Source organism: Terrapene carolina, unplaced genomic scaffold, assembly GCF_002925995.2.
Source record: "Terrapene carolina triunguis isolate 2854851 unplaced genomic scaffold, T_m_triunguis-2.0 Scaffold131, whole genome shotgun sequence".
NCBI lineage: Eukaryota > Metazoa > Chordata > Testudines > Emydidae > Terrapene > Terrapene triunguis.
In genome coordinates this window covers 11,588,327-11,607,719 of record NW_020664482.1, presented here as the reverse complement: position 1 = coordinate 11,607,719, position 19,393 = coordinate 11,588,327, and the positions used below count along the sequence as shown (strand labels likewise).

Sequence of the window (19,393 nt, the reverse complement as noted above, 5' to 3'; positions counted from 1 at the left end):
TTCATTCTGGAATTGGGCATCGCAATATATCTTCAGAAAGGGGGGGAAATGTAAATTCCCTTAAAAATGTAAAACGTAAGAAATATAAAAAGGAGGGGGCAGTATAGGTCTCCTAACATACATACGTTCTGCATTATTATTTATCAAAATTAAAATACAGGTACAGCTGCCCTGTGTTCTATACTTGCTGACTTCCCTATATACCCTATCGTTCCATAAAGAAAAGCCACCTAATTTGTAATAGCAAATGTCTCTTTTACACACACACACACACACACACACACACACACACACACACATCAGTGTTACATTGACAAAATGATACTTAGGTCCAGATCCAAAGCCCATTAAAATCACTGGGAGTCTTTCCATTGACTTCAATGAACTTTGAATCAGGACCTAAGGGCTCCAGTCCTGCAGAACCGTAGCCATGACAGCATAACCCCCTAGGGTAGACTCAGCCTACGCCAATGGAAGGGGGTTTTCTGTCTGTGTAGGAACACCACCTCCACAAACGACAGTAGCTATCTTGGCAGAAGCATTCTTTTTCATTGACATAACTGTGTCTACACACTGGGAGCTAGATCGGCAGAGTCCCATCAGTCAGGTGTGTGGATTCTTTTCATACTGCTGACCAAGGTACAGTGCTTAATTTGTGCCAGGGCTGAGCCCTGGCGCCTTTAGGCTTAGCAGTTCATAGCCCTGCCACCTATGGGCTTGCTGCATCAGTTATGAATATAAAAACATTTCTTGAGTCTCGGCACCCAATTGCTTGAGCTCTGGCACCTCTTTCATTACAAATTAAGCACTGCCAAGGTAGCTCCATCAACCTAAACTTTTAAGAATAGGCCAGGCCTTAAACGTGGTCACTTCTACACCTGTGAGCAATCCAATTCGTTACACACTGGGAGTGGTCTCACTAAAAAGTTAGGCATGTGTATTAGACTTTACAAGATGAGGACCTAAAACTCTTAAAGGAAATTCATTCTGTTCAGTTTATTATTATCCAACAAAAGGAAGACGACACCCCCCAGACAGGAGTCAATTTATTGTATCATATTTTAAAACGTAACTGCTTCCACTGAATCAATTGGCCACTAAGCCTGCTAGGGAATTGATACTGTATCGTTGCTGCATAACAGCCAAGCAGCAACGTTGTGTAATAAATGTTTACACGTCATCAAGTCTGCAAATACTCAGTAGCTTCTGTGTGACAGAATCTTCCTCTAATTGTAATTTGTCTCAATTTTTCCATTACTTGTTCTCATTTTCTAGCTTTGCTCACCGACAAACCTCCAAAACCATTGTTCCCCGTGGAGAACCAGCCGAGTGTCATAGATGTCCAGCTGGGTAAGTCCCCTTCTGGGAATAATAGAGCCTAAATATCAGTTCTGTTAACAGATGGGAAAAATTGAAAGGTTTATTGCCACTGTTATTACATGCAAATCAATTTGCTGCTTCTCATTTATAATGGTAGAATTTACTGCAACAGCAGTTTAAGGAAATGAGTTTGTGTAGCTTCAAGGAATGGCAATACTAATTGGTTACCCTGAGTATTAAATATGCAGGGCTGCCGCTCTTTTGAGTGGGTGATTGATAAATTAATGGATGCCTTCATTGGTGCCTGCGCTGGTCAGTCAATGTTCACCGTGCATAGGAGACAAATATTTTAATAAAATACAGGAGGGTGAACCTTTAAAAGATAAAGGGAAAGAATGCATTGTTTATTGACACGGTTCTTTGATGAAAACGTTTGTATTCTTTTGTCTGTCTCTTACGTTTTCTCCTGCTAGCCTGAATGTGTCTGAATCTTAATCAGCCACAGACACTTGTGGTATAGGAAGAAACTTTATAAGAGAGTTCTGCAAAGTGACCTTTTTGAGAGTAGTTAGCTGTGGGCCACATTGTTGCTGTGGGTAATAGCGGGATTTTGAAGTTCTGGTGGAAGTCTTGTCAGGGTGGAAACATTCCTTATGTTGAGGTCTGGAATTGCAAATACTATTAAGGATTGAAGTATGTGGGTTTAAGTTATAAAAGAAGCATTTGTTGTGACAGATTGTTAGCCTCATCATGCTTAAGTTAAGTTATTTTCCATCTCCTATTGCCTGACCCTAGGTTTACACTGGAACAAGACCACTGAATCCAGATTTACACAATTATAAAAGGAAGTAGGATCATGGTTTGAGATTGTTAGATTGTGTTGCACAGATACCAGTGTGATAGGGCCATACGTTTTTAATGTAAACCTACTGTTCTAAGTCCCAATTCAGTAAAGTTAACTTCAGGCTTGTGCTTAAGTGCGTCCCTTTTACACAAAGCACTTAAGCATGTGTTTAAGTCCCATTGAATGGAACTTTGGTCCTTGAATTGGATTGTCTGCTAAGTTGTGGACAATAATGTGAATCGTTTGTGACCTGAATTCATCTTAAAAATTAGCTTTCAACGGTTTGTAAGGATTGCTAGAGAGAAGGCAACAGTGAATTCTGCCTAAAGTACCCAAGGCCAAATCCTGCCCTCAGATACGGATACTCCAATGATCTTCATTCGGATTTGTGTGCATGTGTCTGATGATAGAATTAGATCCTTAGTGATGAAAACAAACACACACACACACACACAGGTTCAAAGGGCATCATCCAAAGCTCACTGTCAAGACACCCACTGACATGGGCTTTGGATCATCCCAGCAAACTGAATGCCAATTCAGTTCCATTAATTAAGCTCATAGATTTTACTTTTTTGAAAAAAAAACCCAGAATTAATGAATCCTTTGAGGTTAATGAAATGTCCCCAAGTACATCAGTGAAACAAAGTAATACAAAACATGCACATCCTTGTTTCCTATACTCTTATTGGATCTTTCTTTCTAACCTCAATTCCCCCCACCTCATCTTACATATCTAGCCCCTGCAGAATATTTCTTTGACCGGTTCCCCATACGAAACTATTTTTTTCTACTAGTAAAAAGTGTTGATACAAAAAAATCTCCTACCCCTGGGAGATATGTTGCAGTAATAGGATTTCAGAATATCTCTAGAGGGAAATAAAAGTCCTTGCATTTTTTTGTCCCATAGTATAATCCATTAGTTGTCCCCTAGGATCTAGGAATTTACATGCAGCACTTTCTTGCTGACGCAGTGATACGTTTGGTTATTGTTTCTAAACTTTCATAATATGCTGAAAGATTAATGTTTATAAGGTAACAGTACCCTAAATATAGTTCTAAAGTACCGAGTGGCGTTCTTCCAGCTGTACCCACCTTGATTTAAAAGGCAAGGAGCTGGGAGTAGAGAATTCTCAGTGAGAACCTCCCCCCGCCACACACACACTTGGTGTGGAAGGGTTTGTTGACCTTCAGAGCACAACACATTTTTCTCTATATCACGGAGCTTGAAAGAGGCATTGGGTGGAGAGTTCTGGTGAGAGTTGTGGACAGGAGTGGGGTAGCTGCTGGTTTTAATTTGTTTATTTGCCTGTCTTAAAATGTTGCCTACAGGTACCAACAGTGTGTGTTCTAATATATTTTTATTAGAAATCAACATAAATATTCTATTCAAAATCATCCTAATTTTACAATGTCAATAAACCCAGGAGATTAACCTGTGCATCCAATTTGTGTATGCCCTTTAAATAGTCAGGCAAATATTAAAATGCTACTACATACCAAAGAATCTACATTCACTCCATTAACGTGGCCACTTTAATAGAAAGACCAATTTAGCATTCCATTGCCAAATGAATCTTTAGTTGTCTTCTCTCTGTAGGCCCAGGAGAATAGCAGTTAATATTTCCTATATCCAACATTTAAGTTGATAGTATCCCTATAAATCTCAACATTTACACAGGATTTTTTAAGAGCAGTTAGTGGCCTGACCACAGACAATATCTTATGTGACCTAATTGCCAACTTCAGTACTCACCTCTTAGCTTTCTCTACTATAAGAAGATTCAAATGAAAGTGGGTTTGCACGATTCTTATTGACAATAGATAAAAGAGTTCCTTCCGGCTTCAAATAAGCCCAAGAGCATGTCTTGTTTCTTCTTAAGGTGTGTGATTTTTTTTTTTCCTTTTTCCATGCTTTGGAATTTAACAAGATCAAAACAGCCCTGTCAAGTTCAGATGGAAGCAGAAACTACAAATTGCTACCCACTTGTTTTCTCTGTTTGTCTCTGCTGGGGAGAGTGAGCAAGACAGAGAGATGACAAGAGGACCAGAGAGCATCACAGAGGATGAGTGTGATAGTTCAAAACAATTTAATTATCCAAGACACTTTGCTAAACCAGACAATAATTTCAGCCCTGGATAAAACTAGAAGGGAAGTACAATAGATTGATTTAATTGCTTGCTTTGCTTGCTCATTTTCATCCAGAATTTTTGATTTTAATATTCATAAGCATTATGGATTTTGGAAGGATTTGTGAATCACAATCTCATTATAGAATATGCAGCAGACTTAACCCTTCTATACATTGACATTATATTTTAAAGATTAGTTCTTCAAATACTTGAGTTTCCTCTAATAGTCTTAACTGTTTCCTAATGAGGATCATTCAAGGCTTTCCAATAGATTAAAGCTAAATGTTAAAGCTGGCAGAATATTTGTTCAAGATTTTTGAACAAATATATATTCATCCTTATGTCAGATGACTAGCCCTGCAATCAGTTGAATCTGGCCATATTGTCCTGTATTTCTCAGGAGAAGGTGTGGCCTTGTAGCTTCTGCAGATGATTAGGAATCAAAAAAATTTTCCCGATCTACCAGTGATTTGATAGTGACCTTAGTCAAGTGACATAACTCCTGTCAGACATAATTTTCTGACCTAGAAAATGTGTTAATACCTCTTGGAGGATTCTGAGGATAAAGTTTGTAACATGCTTTAAGATTCTTGCTTTCTACACTGCGCATTTACTTCTGCCGCAAAATATGGCTGCTTCTTTGTTGGACCTTATTTAGCCTAAATTGTCCACTACTTGTTGCAGAATTCCTAGTGTATTTTTTTAAAAATCAAAACAGGGAGATGTGAACACCTCAAAGCTTCAGGTTCTGATTCAATCGGTTTTAAAGATCTGAATATGACTGTTCAGACCATCGGAATAAAAATCCACTTCTTTTGGAAGCAGGCCAGGATAATTTGTCATTTTCTAAATGTGTGACTGTGGCAACTGTAAGTGAAGCATGCTGTGCTATCAATCTTGTGACAAACTGTTGGTACAGTACTTTGCTAACTGTATTTACAAATTATTTCCCCCTCCCCTTTCCTATGGAACAAGGTGACCAGATGTCCTGATTTTATAGGGACAGTCCCGATTTTTGGGTCTTTTTCTTATATAGGCTCCTATTACTCCCCATCCCCTGTCCTGATTTTTCACACTTGCTTTCTGGTCACCCTATATGGAACTTTGTTTACTGGCTCAACATGCTGAGACTATGAATCTGAAGATCATCCTCACTGCATCAATTCTAGGCGGCCAGATGACTTTGAGTTAGGAGCCGGATCAGGCAAGAGAACCTTTGCACCGTTCATGCCGTACAAAGAGCCATGATCTGCCTGTGGCAAGACAGTGGAGAATTCCCCCAGTATGGGGGTGGGAGAGTCTTAACAAGCGTAAAATTAGCCTAGCGGGCTGGTGCCCGCACCCTGGTGTAGGGGGCATATCAAGGATGTGTTCAGAGAAGGGGTGAAGCAAAGCTGTGCTCTAATTCTCTGCTAGACAATGGCCCCAAAGGGGCCATACTAGCTAGGTTATAATAGAGCAGCTCCTAGACTCCTCTAACTACTGCTGGGGCTGATGCCTGACAATTAGAGCTGGGTGAATAATTGATTTTTCTGTTTCAGGCAGCAAACTGCAAAATCAGAAAAAACTATTCACATCGGTAAATGCTTTGGAATTCGTAAGCAATGTCTACTTTGGACCAGCAAACCGTGTGTCTGTGTGTGTGGCCCATGCCTTAAACCTTTAGCCCAGTAGGTGAGGTCTGTGTGTCTAACTCTTGCTTTCTAATCTTTACCCCAGCAGTTAGGGCAGTTGCCTGGGATGTGGGAGACCCAGGTGTGAATCTCTACTCCAGAGCAGGGACTGGAACTCAGATTTTCCCCCTGCCAGGTGAGCATCTTAACCTGCAGGGTATAGGCCATTTTTGGATAGGCTGCTCTCCGTTTCTCCTGTTTAAGCTGTTAAATAAACCATTTGTCTGAAAAAAGTTCACCCAGCTCTACTTAGAATTACATATTCCTTAGAGGAGCTAAAGATCTGAAAATGCCACATGCCAACAGAACTAGAGATTTTCTGTGCTGTTAATTCCTTGGCCTTTATTACAATTAATTTTAGGTAAAATCTCCTCTTTATGGATATTTAGTTAGAATTAGGTGTAATTGAAATGAATGTTTGCATGTCAGTGTGTATAGTAATTGAATCCATCATTTATGTATCATCTGGTTTTAAAAATATATATTTGCTTTGATCTGAGAAATATAGTAAAAAGGGTGACATAAGCATTACTTTAAGAAGGGCAAATTTCTCGGTTAATTCATTTTCCAAACAAGGGAAGTGTCAAGGGATTTACCTTGCCAGGGTTCATGGTAGTTTTCTTGTTTTCAGAGGTATTGAGAAAAACACCTTCTATTTGAGCATTCTCATTTTTTACTGCCTAGCTGTTTAGAAAAAAAATTTTCCTCTGTGAGCTGTAGCTGTGAAATATCCTGGGACTGATTGTTAAGCAGATCAATCAAGGACACTGTAAAATAAGTGAAAGGGAATATGCAAAGATATGGTAACTGCTGAGAGATGTGGGAATCAGGTAGAGATGGTAAAATAATAATTAAAACTCCCATTTACTTGAAGCTCTGATTGGAAGGAGCTCTATAGGATAGCAAAATTTATGCACATGCTGACGTGTAAAATAAGATTAAGCTAAATTTACTGTCCAGGGTCCTGAATTTTATTTTAGACCTTTTTTCATTCTAAATTTCTGTGAGCTCTTCCAAGGATGTTAATTTTATGCAAAAAGCTGCCAATGGAAGAACAGCAGCAATGGGTTGTCGTTTGCTAATGTTTATCTTATTACCAGTCAACTGACAAAGTCTTAATTCAATTCACTTTTAAGGATGGGAGTATTGAGAAGAGTCTTGATGCAATATGACGGTGTTTCCTGAACAAAAAAAATAATATAGAAATCCTAAGCTTTAAAACAAGCAATAGGAAAGATGAGTTTTCAAGAGGAGTATGTGTGTGCACATGTGTATGCAATATAAATGCACCAAAAAACAACATTAAAAGACTATTAAGGTTGCAAAGTCAAACACTGAAAAGTTAGGAAATGCCAGAATTAAGGTTGCCTGAACAACCTTAATTTGGCCAGCTTGTGCGTATGCATTATCATACATGATTATATATATATTTTCCCATGGGACTCTTGCCTTATTCAGTGCACAGAATGGGATGCACACTTAATGAGCAGCTACTCACTGTTTTGTTTTATCCTCATTGTTCAACATGTGGCATCCCCATAAGAAACACATAGTAGTGATGGCCTGTGAAAAGTTTGGTTTAAGTGACTTAACTAGCATCACACAGGAACTCTGTGACAGAGGCAAGGATAGACTCCAGTTCTCCGGGGCAGCATTCAACTGCCTTAAGTATAAAGTAGCTTCTTTCTCCAAGTAGGCTGGGCCCAGGAGGAGGGTTCATGAAGAGCACAGGAGAGAGAAGTTCCCTGCTGTCAGTTCAGATGCCGGGACCCTGACCTGGCATAGCTTACAGAAGCCCAGAGCCACATTTGCAGGGGTAGTCCTGCTGAGCCCCAAACTGGAACATCCCCCAAACTGGGGAACTGAGCTGCTAAAATCTAAGACGTTCCCACAGAGCATGTGTGAACTGTGATTTTTTTCAAGTGCTTATAACGTGATCAAATCTGGGCAGTTTTTCACAGCAATGGCAAAAGCGTATTCCTGATCTCACCCTGCCAAATTTCAAATCCTTGCTCCAAAGCATGGGGGCACGAGCGCTTTTCAAGGCAACAGTCATCAGACTTTAACATGGGTAAAACAATGTATTTTCCCCTAGACTCGTCCTCTGAGATGGCTGAACTGTTTTGAGAAAATTTCAGCCTGAAGCTGAAGATTTCAGCCCAAACACTTCGTTTGGCAAAGTTTTATAAGCAATTGAAAACAATGTTTTATTATGGGAATTGTTGGGTAATTCCAGCCCCGCCTACTGTATATAATATAAAAAGCATTCTGTATCTTACTATTGGAAAACATGCTACCTATAATGTTAGTTTTGTAGTTGAACCAATAACATTTTATAGGTAGCAGAATCTTTCCTGCCAGTCTACCTTGTAGATACCCATCCTCCTTTAGTAATACTCAATAATATTTGATGGTGGGCATTGTAATTTACTCCACAGCCATAGTCTTCATCATTAAACGGAATGCATTATGTATTCCACAAACCGGGCTAAGAACGATTCTTCAATGTCTTAAATTCTTTTTTCCTTATGCAAAGTCTGAGCAAATGCCTAGGTGCATAGTGGGGACAGAATCTTGCACCAAACCATATCCCAGATACAGAACAACTATGGAGCCTACATCCCATTGCTATGTCTACCACCTTGAAAGTTTACTGTCTACCATGATTCCACATCTCCTGTCCAACCGTTTAGGACAGTGGATCCATGAAGCTGCAGTACCACTAGCTCTCCATACTTCTAGGGAAGAAAGCTATTAAGGAGCAGTTCTCCACAGGGAGTGGTGTGTAGAGAGTCCCTGTGTATGGGCTCTCTGTAGCATGCATCTGCTTTGCAGCAGAAATGCAGAAGTTTCACTGTTTTCCAGGCCATGCATGCCTCCACAAGGGGAGGTAAGATTTGCATCTATTACAATAGCTTTTGTACTAATCTGTATGGAATATTAGAGACACATTGTCTGACGTTTAACTTTAGAAAAAGTTCCCTAAGTACTCCGTGTATTACAGCTAATGCTTTAATGCTAATTTGGTTCATTAATAGCTTTTCCCAGGGATAAAGCCAAAATGCTACATTTAGAACTAGATGCCAGATTCTGCCATTAGGGTGGTTTAATCCACAGTAACTATCAATTTCAGTATGATTAATCCAGATATGTGCAGAGGTAACCGAGAATAGAGTTTGGCTGCTGATATTTGTGACAGTTTGACTGATTTGGGGACACTGGGCCAAATTCTGCTGTCTGTCCTATGTGGTTAATGCCCTAGACATCCATGAGATTTTCACTAAGATATCAGAGAGCAGAAGTTGACCTACTCTATACTTACATATTTCATTACTGCTGTGCTTCTGTTGAAGTATTTTGTATTCTTCATTGAGTTTTGCATCAGGCTTCTTAACGTACAACTCTGAGGACACAATGATTTTATACTGTTTATTTTTATGGCACAATATCCATTGATACCAGACAAATATCCTTTAAGACAAAATTTGCCATAGAGGTGTCTTAAAACTTTAGTCAGATCTCTTTTATTTTCTTTCTTATCTGCACTACCACAATGTAAAATTCTTGAAGTAAAAGCAACTGAGTTTATAATGGCTAACATTTCCATAGAGGTTTACAAATGGATTGTAAACCTCATGGGACTGAACTTGCACATCTTCTGCAAAGTTCACTTTGAAGCCAATGGCAACTTTGTCCAAATGACCAGCGTGTGTACCTACATATCCTCGGTCAGACAAAACTGTCATTGACTTCAATAAACACACTACTCCACCCACCATTTCTTTGCAATATTTATCGCATTTGGATTGTTCCAAGTCGTATTTCCTCCAGAAAAGGGAAGTCCAGGCCACAAGACTAGAAGCAGAAAGGATGGTCTAGTGGGAAGGATGCTGGAATGGGACTCCTGGAAAACAGCTGTATTCCTCACTCCGCCACAGACTTTGTGTGTGCCTTTGGGCAAGCCACTTAATCTACCGGGTGCCTCAGTTCTTCATCTGCAAAATGGGGACAATACTTCCTTATTTCAAAGGAGTCTGAGGTGCTCAGACACTACAGCAATGGAGGTAGGAAATGGTAGGTAGATAGAACATTGAGGAATAAATATTGATCCAAGTTTTTCCTTATCTTTCTTAGGTTCTGATCATGAAACTAAACTTAAATGCATTTGACTGATGTGTATTTGTCATACTTATATGTGTGATACTATGCAATTGAAAGTGGGGAATATATGTATGTACTACTAGGAGGGCCCTAATATAGCTTCTGGGTTGTAATAAAAATGGGCAGTTCACACCATTTTCCATACTCGTTAAAAACACTGTCACTGGAATGCATTCATGTTGTTCCATTTGATGTATGTTTGTCATATGACTGAGTTGGGAGAAGGTGAATGCCTCATATATTCTGTATATTACGGGACAGTAACGTCTGGCTGCACTATTCTGACCTTTTCAACATTCTGCAATCTTCTGGGTATGCCATTCCACGTCTCCACTTATTTACATACTCACTAAAATATAGAGAAGGGTCAGAACAATCAGTCAGTCGAAATATACAATAGCGAGATAGATCTAGACCATGCATCCTGTTGCTGGTTTTTCCACAGTGCATATCAAAGATTAAAATATGGATTAATCATTCTTATGAACCTTCCCTTTATGAAGAATAGAAAATGGGAGTTCATAGTCTATTCCAAAGGCAACAACGGTGCAGAAAATGAAGAGTGATCACATAATTCCTATTTATTAAAATCAGGATATTGTAAACTCACAATCTTGGTTGCCATAGTTATATAGACACAACTTAAGACTTGTTATTAAAAGAGAAGAGTTAAAAAAAACCCCATCAAACTTTTGTTTAATTTAGTCTATATTTGGATTATTTTCACACTTAACTTTGTCCTAGTTACTCTCGTATTTATTTTTGTCTTACAGGAGTGAATTGCTTGTATTACAAAACTGAAATTTCACTATTACAACCAGATTGATTTACTGTTCTATTCTTAGATGCTGCCTACAAATGAGAGAGTCTCAAAGGGAGATTTGTCTATAAAGCACTGATACCTTTACTGTCTATTGAAAGCATATAGTACATGCCTTTTCAGCCCCCAAATATCAAGTGGAAATCAATTATACAGACAGTAGGAAGCAATGGAAACACAATGGAAGACACTACACTTTCTATTGCACATTTTTAGGTTAATAGGCCAACTTCATGATAAATGCAGTAGTGGGTATGTTTTTATATACCTAATACCATATAAAAGTTTACCAGTTTTAGCATTTTCAAGCAGATGAATACATTTACACATGTGAGTAGTCCCATGAAATCTAAATGGAACCAGGGCCGGTGGAAGGATGTTTCACGCCCTAGGCGAAACTTCCATCTTGCGCCCCACCCCCCACCCCCGTCCCCGAGCCCCTGTCCTGAGGCGCCCCCCCATGGAAGCTCCCCCCCTCCGCCCTGAGGCGCCCCCCCTGCGGCACCTCCCCCACCCCCCGCCCCAGCTCACCCCTGCCCTGTCTGCTGCCCGAGCACACCGTCGCTGCTTCACTTCTCCCTCCTCCCAGGCTTGCGGCACCTAAGCTGATTGGCGCCGCAAGCCTGGGAGGTGGGAGAAGTGAAGCAGCTCACCCCTGCTCCGCCTCCTCCCCGAGCACGCCATGTATAGCTTTACTTGGACAGGTAAGTATCTGTAGGATCAGGCACTTAACCCTTTAAGCAATACACTTATTGCTGAAACAGCAAACTTTGCTGATAGTCTTGCACATAGCACTCACAGAATGTCATAAGTAAATAGCAATTTAAATTTAGCAGATCTAGGGTCTCAATGAATTGCATAGTTTACTAATACAGACTCAATTACATGGTTTGCAAATGGTGCTGCATGCTTTATTGGTCAAGCTTCATACAATTCTCTCCCAACTCAAAGCATTTTCCATACTTCACTGACCAAGCTGAATAGTTTATGGGTTCAGAATTTACAGACTTTTTTTTTTTTTTTTCAAAATTCAGTCATCCATGATTATGCTACATATCCTAGCTCATTTATCCAGAGCCAATTACTAGAGGTAAGAGAATAATTAACTAACCAAATCTATTCAATAAATTCCACCTCTTTTTCTATTCACAAATTTCCCTCGCATAAATGAGCGAAAACCCTGATCTATTTCAAATAATTTTCACAAATACTTAGGGGTTTGTAGCTCTTTCGTGAGTAGTTTGTTGCACATCTTCAATATGCGGAACTGGGAATTGCTGCTGTTTTGATTAGACACGTTGGCCATGTAGAACCGTAAATTCCTTGACTGAACAAGCGTTAACTCTTTTATAATCAGGTTTCCAATTTAAATACCTGCATTGATGAATTTGAAATCCACTTTCAGTGAATAATCGGCAATATTCCCTTCAACTTCTGTTTTAGTAAACATACCTGGCAGAAAAGTGTTTTGCTAGAAAATTTGTATGAGGGGTGGGAGGGAATGCAGGAAAAGGGAAAAGAACCAAGCAAACAGCTGAAATGAATTTTTTTTTAAATGCAAACAAATATTTCTGGAAAAGTTTTTGCCTCATTCAAACAGCTCTACCACAAATCCACTTTAGAGACCAGATTATAGAGACTATACAGCTCACATTAGGAAATCAGCTTTACCAAAGAAAATTGACTGAGAGGTTCTCTGTGGGACTGCAGTTTAGCTTTTGCAAATTTTATATGGCAAAATGAATGCTACTCGGGATCAAGTTGCTATTCATATTGTAAGTACTGTACGTGATAAAGGGGCAGCATCCCATTTTAGCATTAATTCAGGTGCTGACAAATTCCAAGTTCAGATATTCTGCACATTCACTCCCAGTGTAACTCCTATCTGAAATTATGGCTATTATTTGCAAATGAATTCATGTTTATCAACACCTTAATTTTCTACAGGCATGTCAGGGTTCACGTGTAATGGGGAACGGACACCCCCATTGCTTCCCACTGAAATAAATAGGAAATCCACAGGTAAATAACCTGTAGTGCACAAGAATAGACATTCCAAATTAAACAAGTTATATTCTAGAAGCTTTTTCAGATGAAAGATCAACAGATCATCTTTGGTAATGTGCAAACCTCTTATTTCCTGAGCTAACTTTCAAATAGGCCTGCAACTATTTTGTTCACACATCTGCATGCATACACCTTTGTTTGTGCTGAGTGCGTAACAACTCCACGTATTTTGCAAAAAGTTCTATTAACACACACAAACAGGCATTCCTACATATAATGAGTGACCTATGACTGTGGAAAATAGCCTCCAAAAATGTAAAAAAGTATATACAAAGAGAGGGGGTGTCCTTTTCTAACAGTAATAGTGTTGTGTATATTCTTCATTTATGTACCTCTCATTTTCTGATTTCCTGTGGGGCACGTACTGCATTTACTTACCTTATTGTGCTACAGACTAAAGTCCATTTTTAGACATGCCATCCATCTAATTTCTAAAAATATATTTACTAAAAGTCCCCAAAACTTAATGACTGTGAAAATATTTGGAAGGTTTCCACCACTCTAGGTATTTTAAAACTGGATATTGTGATCCTACTTTCCCATCTCAAAGGCCCACACATCCTAATGCTATCCGTAGAGTACTTAGATACCATGGCAATGAGCACTTTAGAAATATGATAGCTAATTCCCAGTGAAAACTGTCAAACAATTTATTACACGCTACCTGGTTTATTAAGTTTGACCTCAATAGAATTATAGAAAGCTCAAAGGATTGGTCATGGGCTACTGAGCTTTTTACTCCTAAGTTTCAAGAGTGGGCCAGTTTGGTAGCAAGTAGTCACTACAGGCCATGACTTATGGTGGCCTTTGTGAGATTATGTGGTGAACTCAAAAACATTCCTAGTGGATAGATGTCCACTGTTGGTGTTAGATGACAATCTCATCAGAGAGACCAAGGATTTAAATAGACATGGGGACTGAAATAATTTTTAGACGTGGTCTCTCCGGGTTATGGTTGAAGCAAAGGAACCATGTGCTGCTTCTGCTACCCATGTTGTATCTGTTTGGTAGGTAACCAGGGGACTTCAGTCTCTGGGATTGGCACTTTGACATCTTTCATGATCGCTACATTCACTAAACAGAAAAGAAAAAATATGCTGGTTCATGTTCCAATACCCACTGATGTTTACAGCATATGCTGGATCTGGGCCTTCTGGAATTCTGGCAGAATTTATTTTTTAAAAAGGCAACCCGAGGAATCTGACTTTTTAGCAGACAATAATAGATGATTATGAGATTAAATAGGGGGCAACTGAACAGCTGGCATGTGTATAAACTTTTATTTCCTCACTACGCCTTTGATTGAAATCACCAGTTTTCAAAGCCGATGCTGACTCTATTGAACCTAATTTAGATCCTGTATCAAATCAGATGAAACACAAGTATAACTGGGAAGGAAACTGATGTTCTGTAACTCGAGCACTCAGCAGAATGCCACATCTGTGGTGGGAGAAATATGATGAGTTCCCACAACCACCTGCTTTTAATGAACATCTAATCTGCTAACAGTGGGTTATGTCTAAGAATAGCCTGAATTGCTGGCCAGTTTGCTACGTGTATGTAGCATCTTGTTTAACCAAAGGTTCTGTTGGCTAGCTTTGTGGACCCAGTTTCCATCTAGAGATGGGAGTTAAAAGTTCTACATTCTACCCCAGCTATCTACCAACCTGAGTCTCTCATGAAGAAATTTGGTTTCCCATTTGCATACATGGAAAAAGCAATCAAAATGTAATAAAAATAATTTTCTAAACAAATATAGTAGTAGGAGATTTTGGTGTGAAAATAATAAAAAAGAGAGAAAGAGAAACTTGAGTGTTGATTAGTATTAAAATACCAAACTTGCCAGGTTGCTCCTGGTTATGAAATACCTCACCTTGCCAGTAGGTGGACCATGCCATATTATAATGTAACACGTTACAACCGACAGCACTGTATCTAAGACCATTTATCGGTGTTACTGTGATGCTTTGCGGCAGTATTTAGTGGGATCACACAATTCAAGAATGAAATGGCCTCCAGTTTAAAAAGAGATCAGGATGAATGGTCCAAAAACCTTTCAATGGGATGCACAATAGCCCTGTGTTTTGAGGAACCCACCACTTAGAGTAAATGTGCTCCAAGTATTGCTGAATAAAACAAGCATGAATGAATAACACCGTTTTGAGCAAACCTTGCCTCATGTCATTGATGGGCTAAATTCTGCCTTCATTTCCTTGCACAGGGCTCCCCTTGACTTTGATGGGAGCTGTATACACATGACCAAGTTGGAATTTGCTTCACCGCATGTTGCACTTTAGGAAATTTCAAGTTTCTAAATAAAATCTACATCAAGTGCCAAATTGTGCCTTCACTTAAACCCTTGCAGTACTAATGAAGGAGTAGCTAAAATCATATCATATAATCTCAAATAATATCCAAGCTGAAAGAAGTCTTGCTATAAGAATAATAATGGAGATTAATCTAAACTTTTTCTCTGCACCACCCCTCCTTACTGTTGAGCTTCAGATGAACCAGAATCCAGATAGGAGCCATTGTTTTGGTTAATGTTTGTGTTGGGGTTGCATGTAGAGGCCAGGATGCTAGAGGCTATAAATTAAAAACACGTAGAGACACTGCCTGCTCCAAAGAGCTTACAGTCTAAAAGAAAAGACTTAACAAGTGGATAATGCAAACCAGCAGGCAGGGTTGAGAAGTGGGGGAGATATGCAGATATGTGCAATTCTTAGCCTGTTAGGAGCAGTAACTGCAACTTGCCATTTACCTAGCTGTGGTCAGATGGCAGCCTAAACCTAAGGCCAGGTCTAGGCAAAAAAAGGTTTGCCAGTATAGCTATACCAGCAAACACTCCTAACATAAAACAGCTCACGCTGACAAAAAAAAAAAAAGTGTTATAGTCAGTATTGCTTAGAATGCTTTGGTGAGCAAAATAAGTTATACTGGCAAAAGCACTTTTATGTTGGTATAATTGTGCCTACACCAGTGGTGGGCAACCTGCAGCCTGTCAGGGTAATCTGCTGGTAGGCCGTGAGACAGTGTTTACATTGACCGTCCGCAGGCATAGCCACCCGCAGCTCCCAGTGGCCGCGGTTCACCGTTCCCAGCCAATGGGACTGTGGGAAGCAGCAGCCAGCACATCCCTGCGGCCTGCGCCGCTTCCCGCAGTTCCCATTGGCTGGGAACAGCAAACTGCGGCCATTGGGAGCTGCAGGCACCCATGCCTGCGGACAGTCGATGTAAACACTGTCTCGTGGCCCGCCAGCGGATTACCCAGATGGGCCGCACGCGGCCCGTGGCCCACAGGTTGCCTACTTCTGGCCTACACTAAGGCTTTTGCCAGTATAAATCTATTGCAAAAAAAAAAATCACACCCCCAACTGACGTTGCTATAACACCAAAAGTGTCTAGTGTACATCTAGCCTAAAGTTTGGTTTTGATTTTACTAAGCCAACCTTCATTGTCCATTAACAGGGATGGGGCAAAACCAGAATCTTTCATCCTCCATCCTCACAGGATGCGATTAGGCAGGTATACAGAGCCCAATCCAAACTGCCCAGGGTTTGATTTTTGTTGCACAAAAATCTTCCCAATGAGGTGTTGGGGAAACACAGTCCTTAACCAGTGTCTGGTTAGTTATATTATTTAGTAATATTTGTGTCACTGTAGCACGTAGGAGTCCCAGTCATGCACCAGGACCCCATGGTGCGAGGCATTGTACAAACACAGAACCAAAAGACCCCAAAAGTTTACAATCTAGTCAAAGATAAGTGACAAGAGAAGTATATAGACAGATGGGGGAGTCTGGGGAAACAATGGGTATGTCTACACTGTGGTCAGAAGTTTGATTTCAGCTCAAGTTGACATATCTGAGCTAGCTTGAGCACCACAGTAGCAAACCCATGGCAGCGTATGCTTCAGTGCAGCTGTATAAACATGTCCAGAACCTGAAAGCTATGCGCCAAGGTGTCACTGTTTCAGGACCTGATTAAAGCTAACTCAGGTATGTCAACTCACGTTGCAATCACACCTGGTGATTGCAGCCTAGACATACTCAATGAGACAATATAGTCAGCATGCTGAGCAGTGTTTGTGACCTATGTACCCACCAATTTTTCACTTTCACTTTTAATTCCCAGAGAAGAAGGTTTAGTGCTCACTCTACAGATCTTTGTGTTTTCTATTTAGCTGTCACAAGGCAAGCACACGTTCAGCCACGGAAGTAAAAACTGAGTCTTAAGCTATTACTCAGTGACCAACAGAGCAGATGTTTACAGATTGAGTTTATAATACACAGTGACCAGGGAGGGCAGCAGATAGGAACAGAAAATAATTAAAATTAAAATTAATAAATAATACCGAAGCATTGGAAGACTATTGGAGTGTTCTATTTTTATTTTTGAGGCATCTGGGCTCACTGGCTTTTTCTGAATACGTCTTTCACAAAGTCACATATTGAATACCTGGGTAGCAAGTAGCAACACAGAAGGGATTTGGCAGGCATCATCTTGATTTCTCTGTGCACTGAGCAGGGATTTTTCATTTCATCCATCATTCACAACTTGCAGCGCTTCCAAAAGTCACTTAAACGTATCCTGCACAGGAAACTATAGGATGGAATGAGGCCAAGAAGTCTTTTTGCACAGTGTGCACCCTGTTATCACACTAATTCTGAATTGAGTGATACAAGCCGGCTTGTAGTTGCCTTTGTTAGTAGCGTGGTTGCATACCACACAATACTGTGCTGCATTTACACTGACTTACGATATACAGCATCACCAACCCTGGGCATCCACAAATAATGAATCAGGTGTCAAAAAACATGAGATTTTTGTTTAAAAAATACATTTTGAGATCTTATTTGCCTTTTGATTTTTGAGCTTGTAGATCTCAACTTTTAAACTTTTCTCCATAATCATGAGGACTAGAAACTTCCTTTTAAAAGGGTGGGGGGGAGGGAGAGAAAGAGCTGAGATTCTCAAAAGTCTTCAGAAGATGGGATTTTAATAAAATCACCAAATACCTGAAACTAGTAATAAAATCGAGAGATGTTGGGAATGCTGGGAATACATGCAGATTTCTTCCATCTTCTGAGAAAGTGTTTTCCCTACAGATGGTAACTGAATTACTTTCTATCGACTGCTCAATTGCTCTTGCTGCTGTTTTGGATTTAAAACACCTTATTATTTTAGTAAATGGCTTTTTTCTTGGCTTAAATCCATTTATGATCTTTGCTTTTACATTTATCACAAGCTCCACTAACTGAGCTTACTTTAGTCTCCCTTCAGAAATGTGGTCACACTTTATATTAATAGCTGTTTAAATGGCTAATCAGTTATAGATTGCTGCCTATTACTATAGCCTTCTATCTATGGCACCTTCTTCTGATGTGCTTATATCTATGACATATACTACGCTTGTCTGTAACACCATTGAAATAGCCATCAATCATTTATTAACCCTATATAAACTATGCATAAAAATCTAATAGAGTGCAGCCAGAAACGTATTTACCTCATACACCAGGAGTTCTCAAACTGGGGGTCGGGACCTCTCAGGGGGTCATGAGGTTATTACATGGGGGGGGGGTCGCGAGCTGTCAGCCTCCACCCCAAACCCTGCTTTGCCTCCAGCATTTATAATGGTGTTAAATATATATAAAAAAGTGGTTTTAATTTATAAGGTGTGGGGGGGGTCGCACTCAGAGGCTTGCTATGTGAAAGGGGTCATCAGTACAAAAGTTTGAGAACCACTGTACATACACAGACAACTGAAAACATTAGGAGTCTTTCCTTTGACATAGATGGGCTTTGGATCATGTCCTTAAATAGTCCTTTTTTCCTAACAAATGTTTAGAACATCACTAGGCATGTACCGGTGGCTGGTAGCTTTTGCATCCAGTTGAGGGAACTGGGATTGTTTAGTCTGCAGAAGAGAAAAATGAGGGGGGATTTGATAAGTGCTTTCAACTACCTGAAAGGGGGTTCCAAAGAGGATGGATCTAGACTGTTCTCAGTGATACCTGATGACAGAACGAGTAATGGTCTCAAGTTGCAGTGGGGGAGGTTTAGGTTGGATATTAGGAAACACTATTTCACTAGGAGGGTGGTGAAGCACTGGAATGCGTTACCTAGGGAGGTGGTGGAATCTCCATCCTTAGAGGTTTTTAAGGTCAGGCTTGACAAAGCCCTGGCTGGGATGATTTAGTTGGGAATTGGTCCTGCTTTGAGCAGGGGGTTGGACTAGATGACCTCCTGAGGAGGGCTGGCTCCAGGCACCAGCTGAGCAAGCTGGTGCTTGGGGCGGCAGATTGTTGGAGGCGGCATTCTGCCCAATCCTAGGGAGGCACGGCCGCTTTTTTTTTTTTTTTTTTTTTTTTTT

General features: G+C 40.1%; 1 protein-coding gene across 1 annotated transcript in view; it reads left to right on the top strand.

Moving 5' to 3' along the window:
• The window catches only part of IL1RAPL2 (interleukin 1 receptor accessory protein like 2), a 514,527-nt gene that overhangs the window by 370,540 nt on the left and 124,594 nt on the right, over positions 1 to 19,393 (top strand). The window contains exon 5 of the mRNA XM_026653029.1: positions 1,276 to 1,350. Coding sequence (XP_026508814.1) covers positions 1,276 to 1,350 — 75 coding nt within the window. The remainder of the gene's footprint in view (positions 1 to 1,275; positions 1,351 to 19,393) is intronic.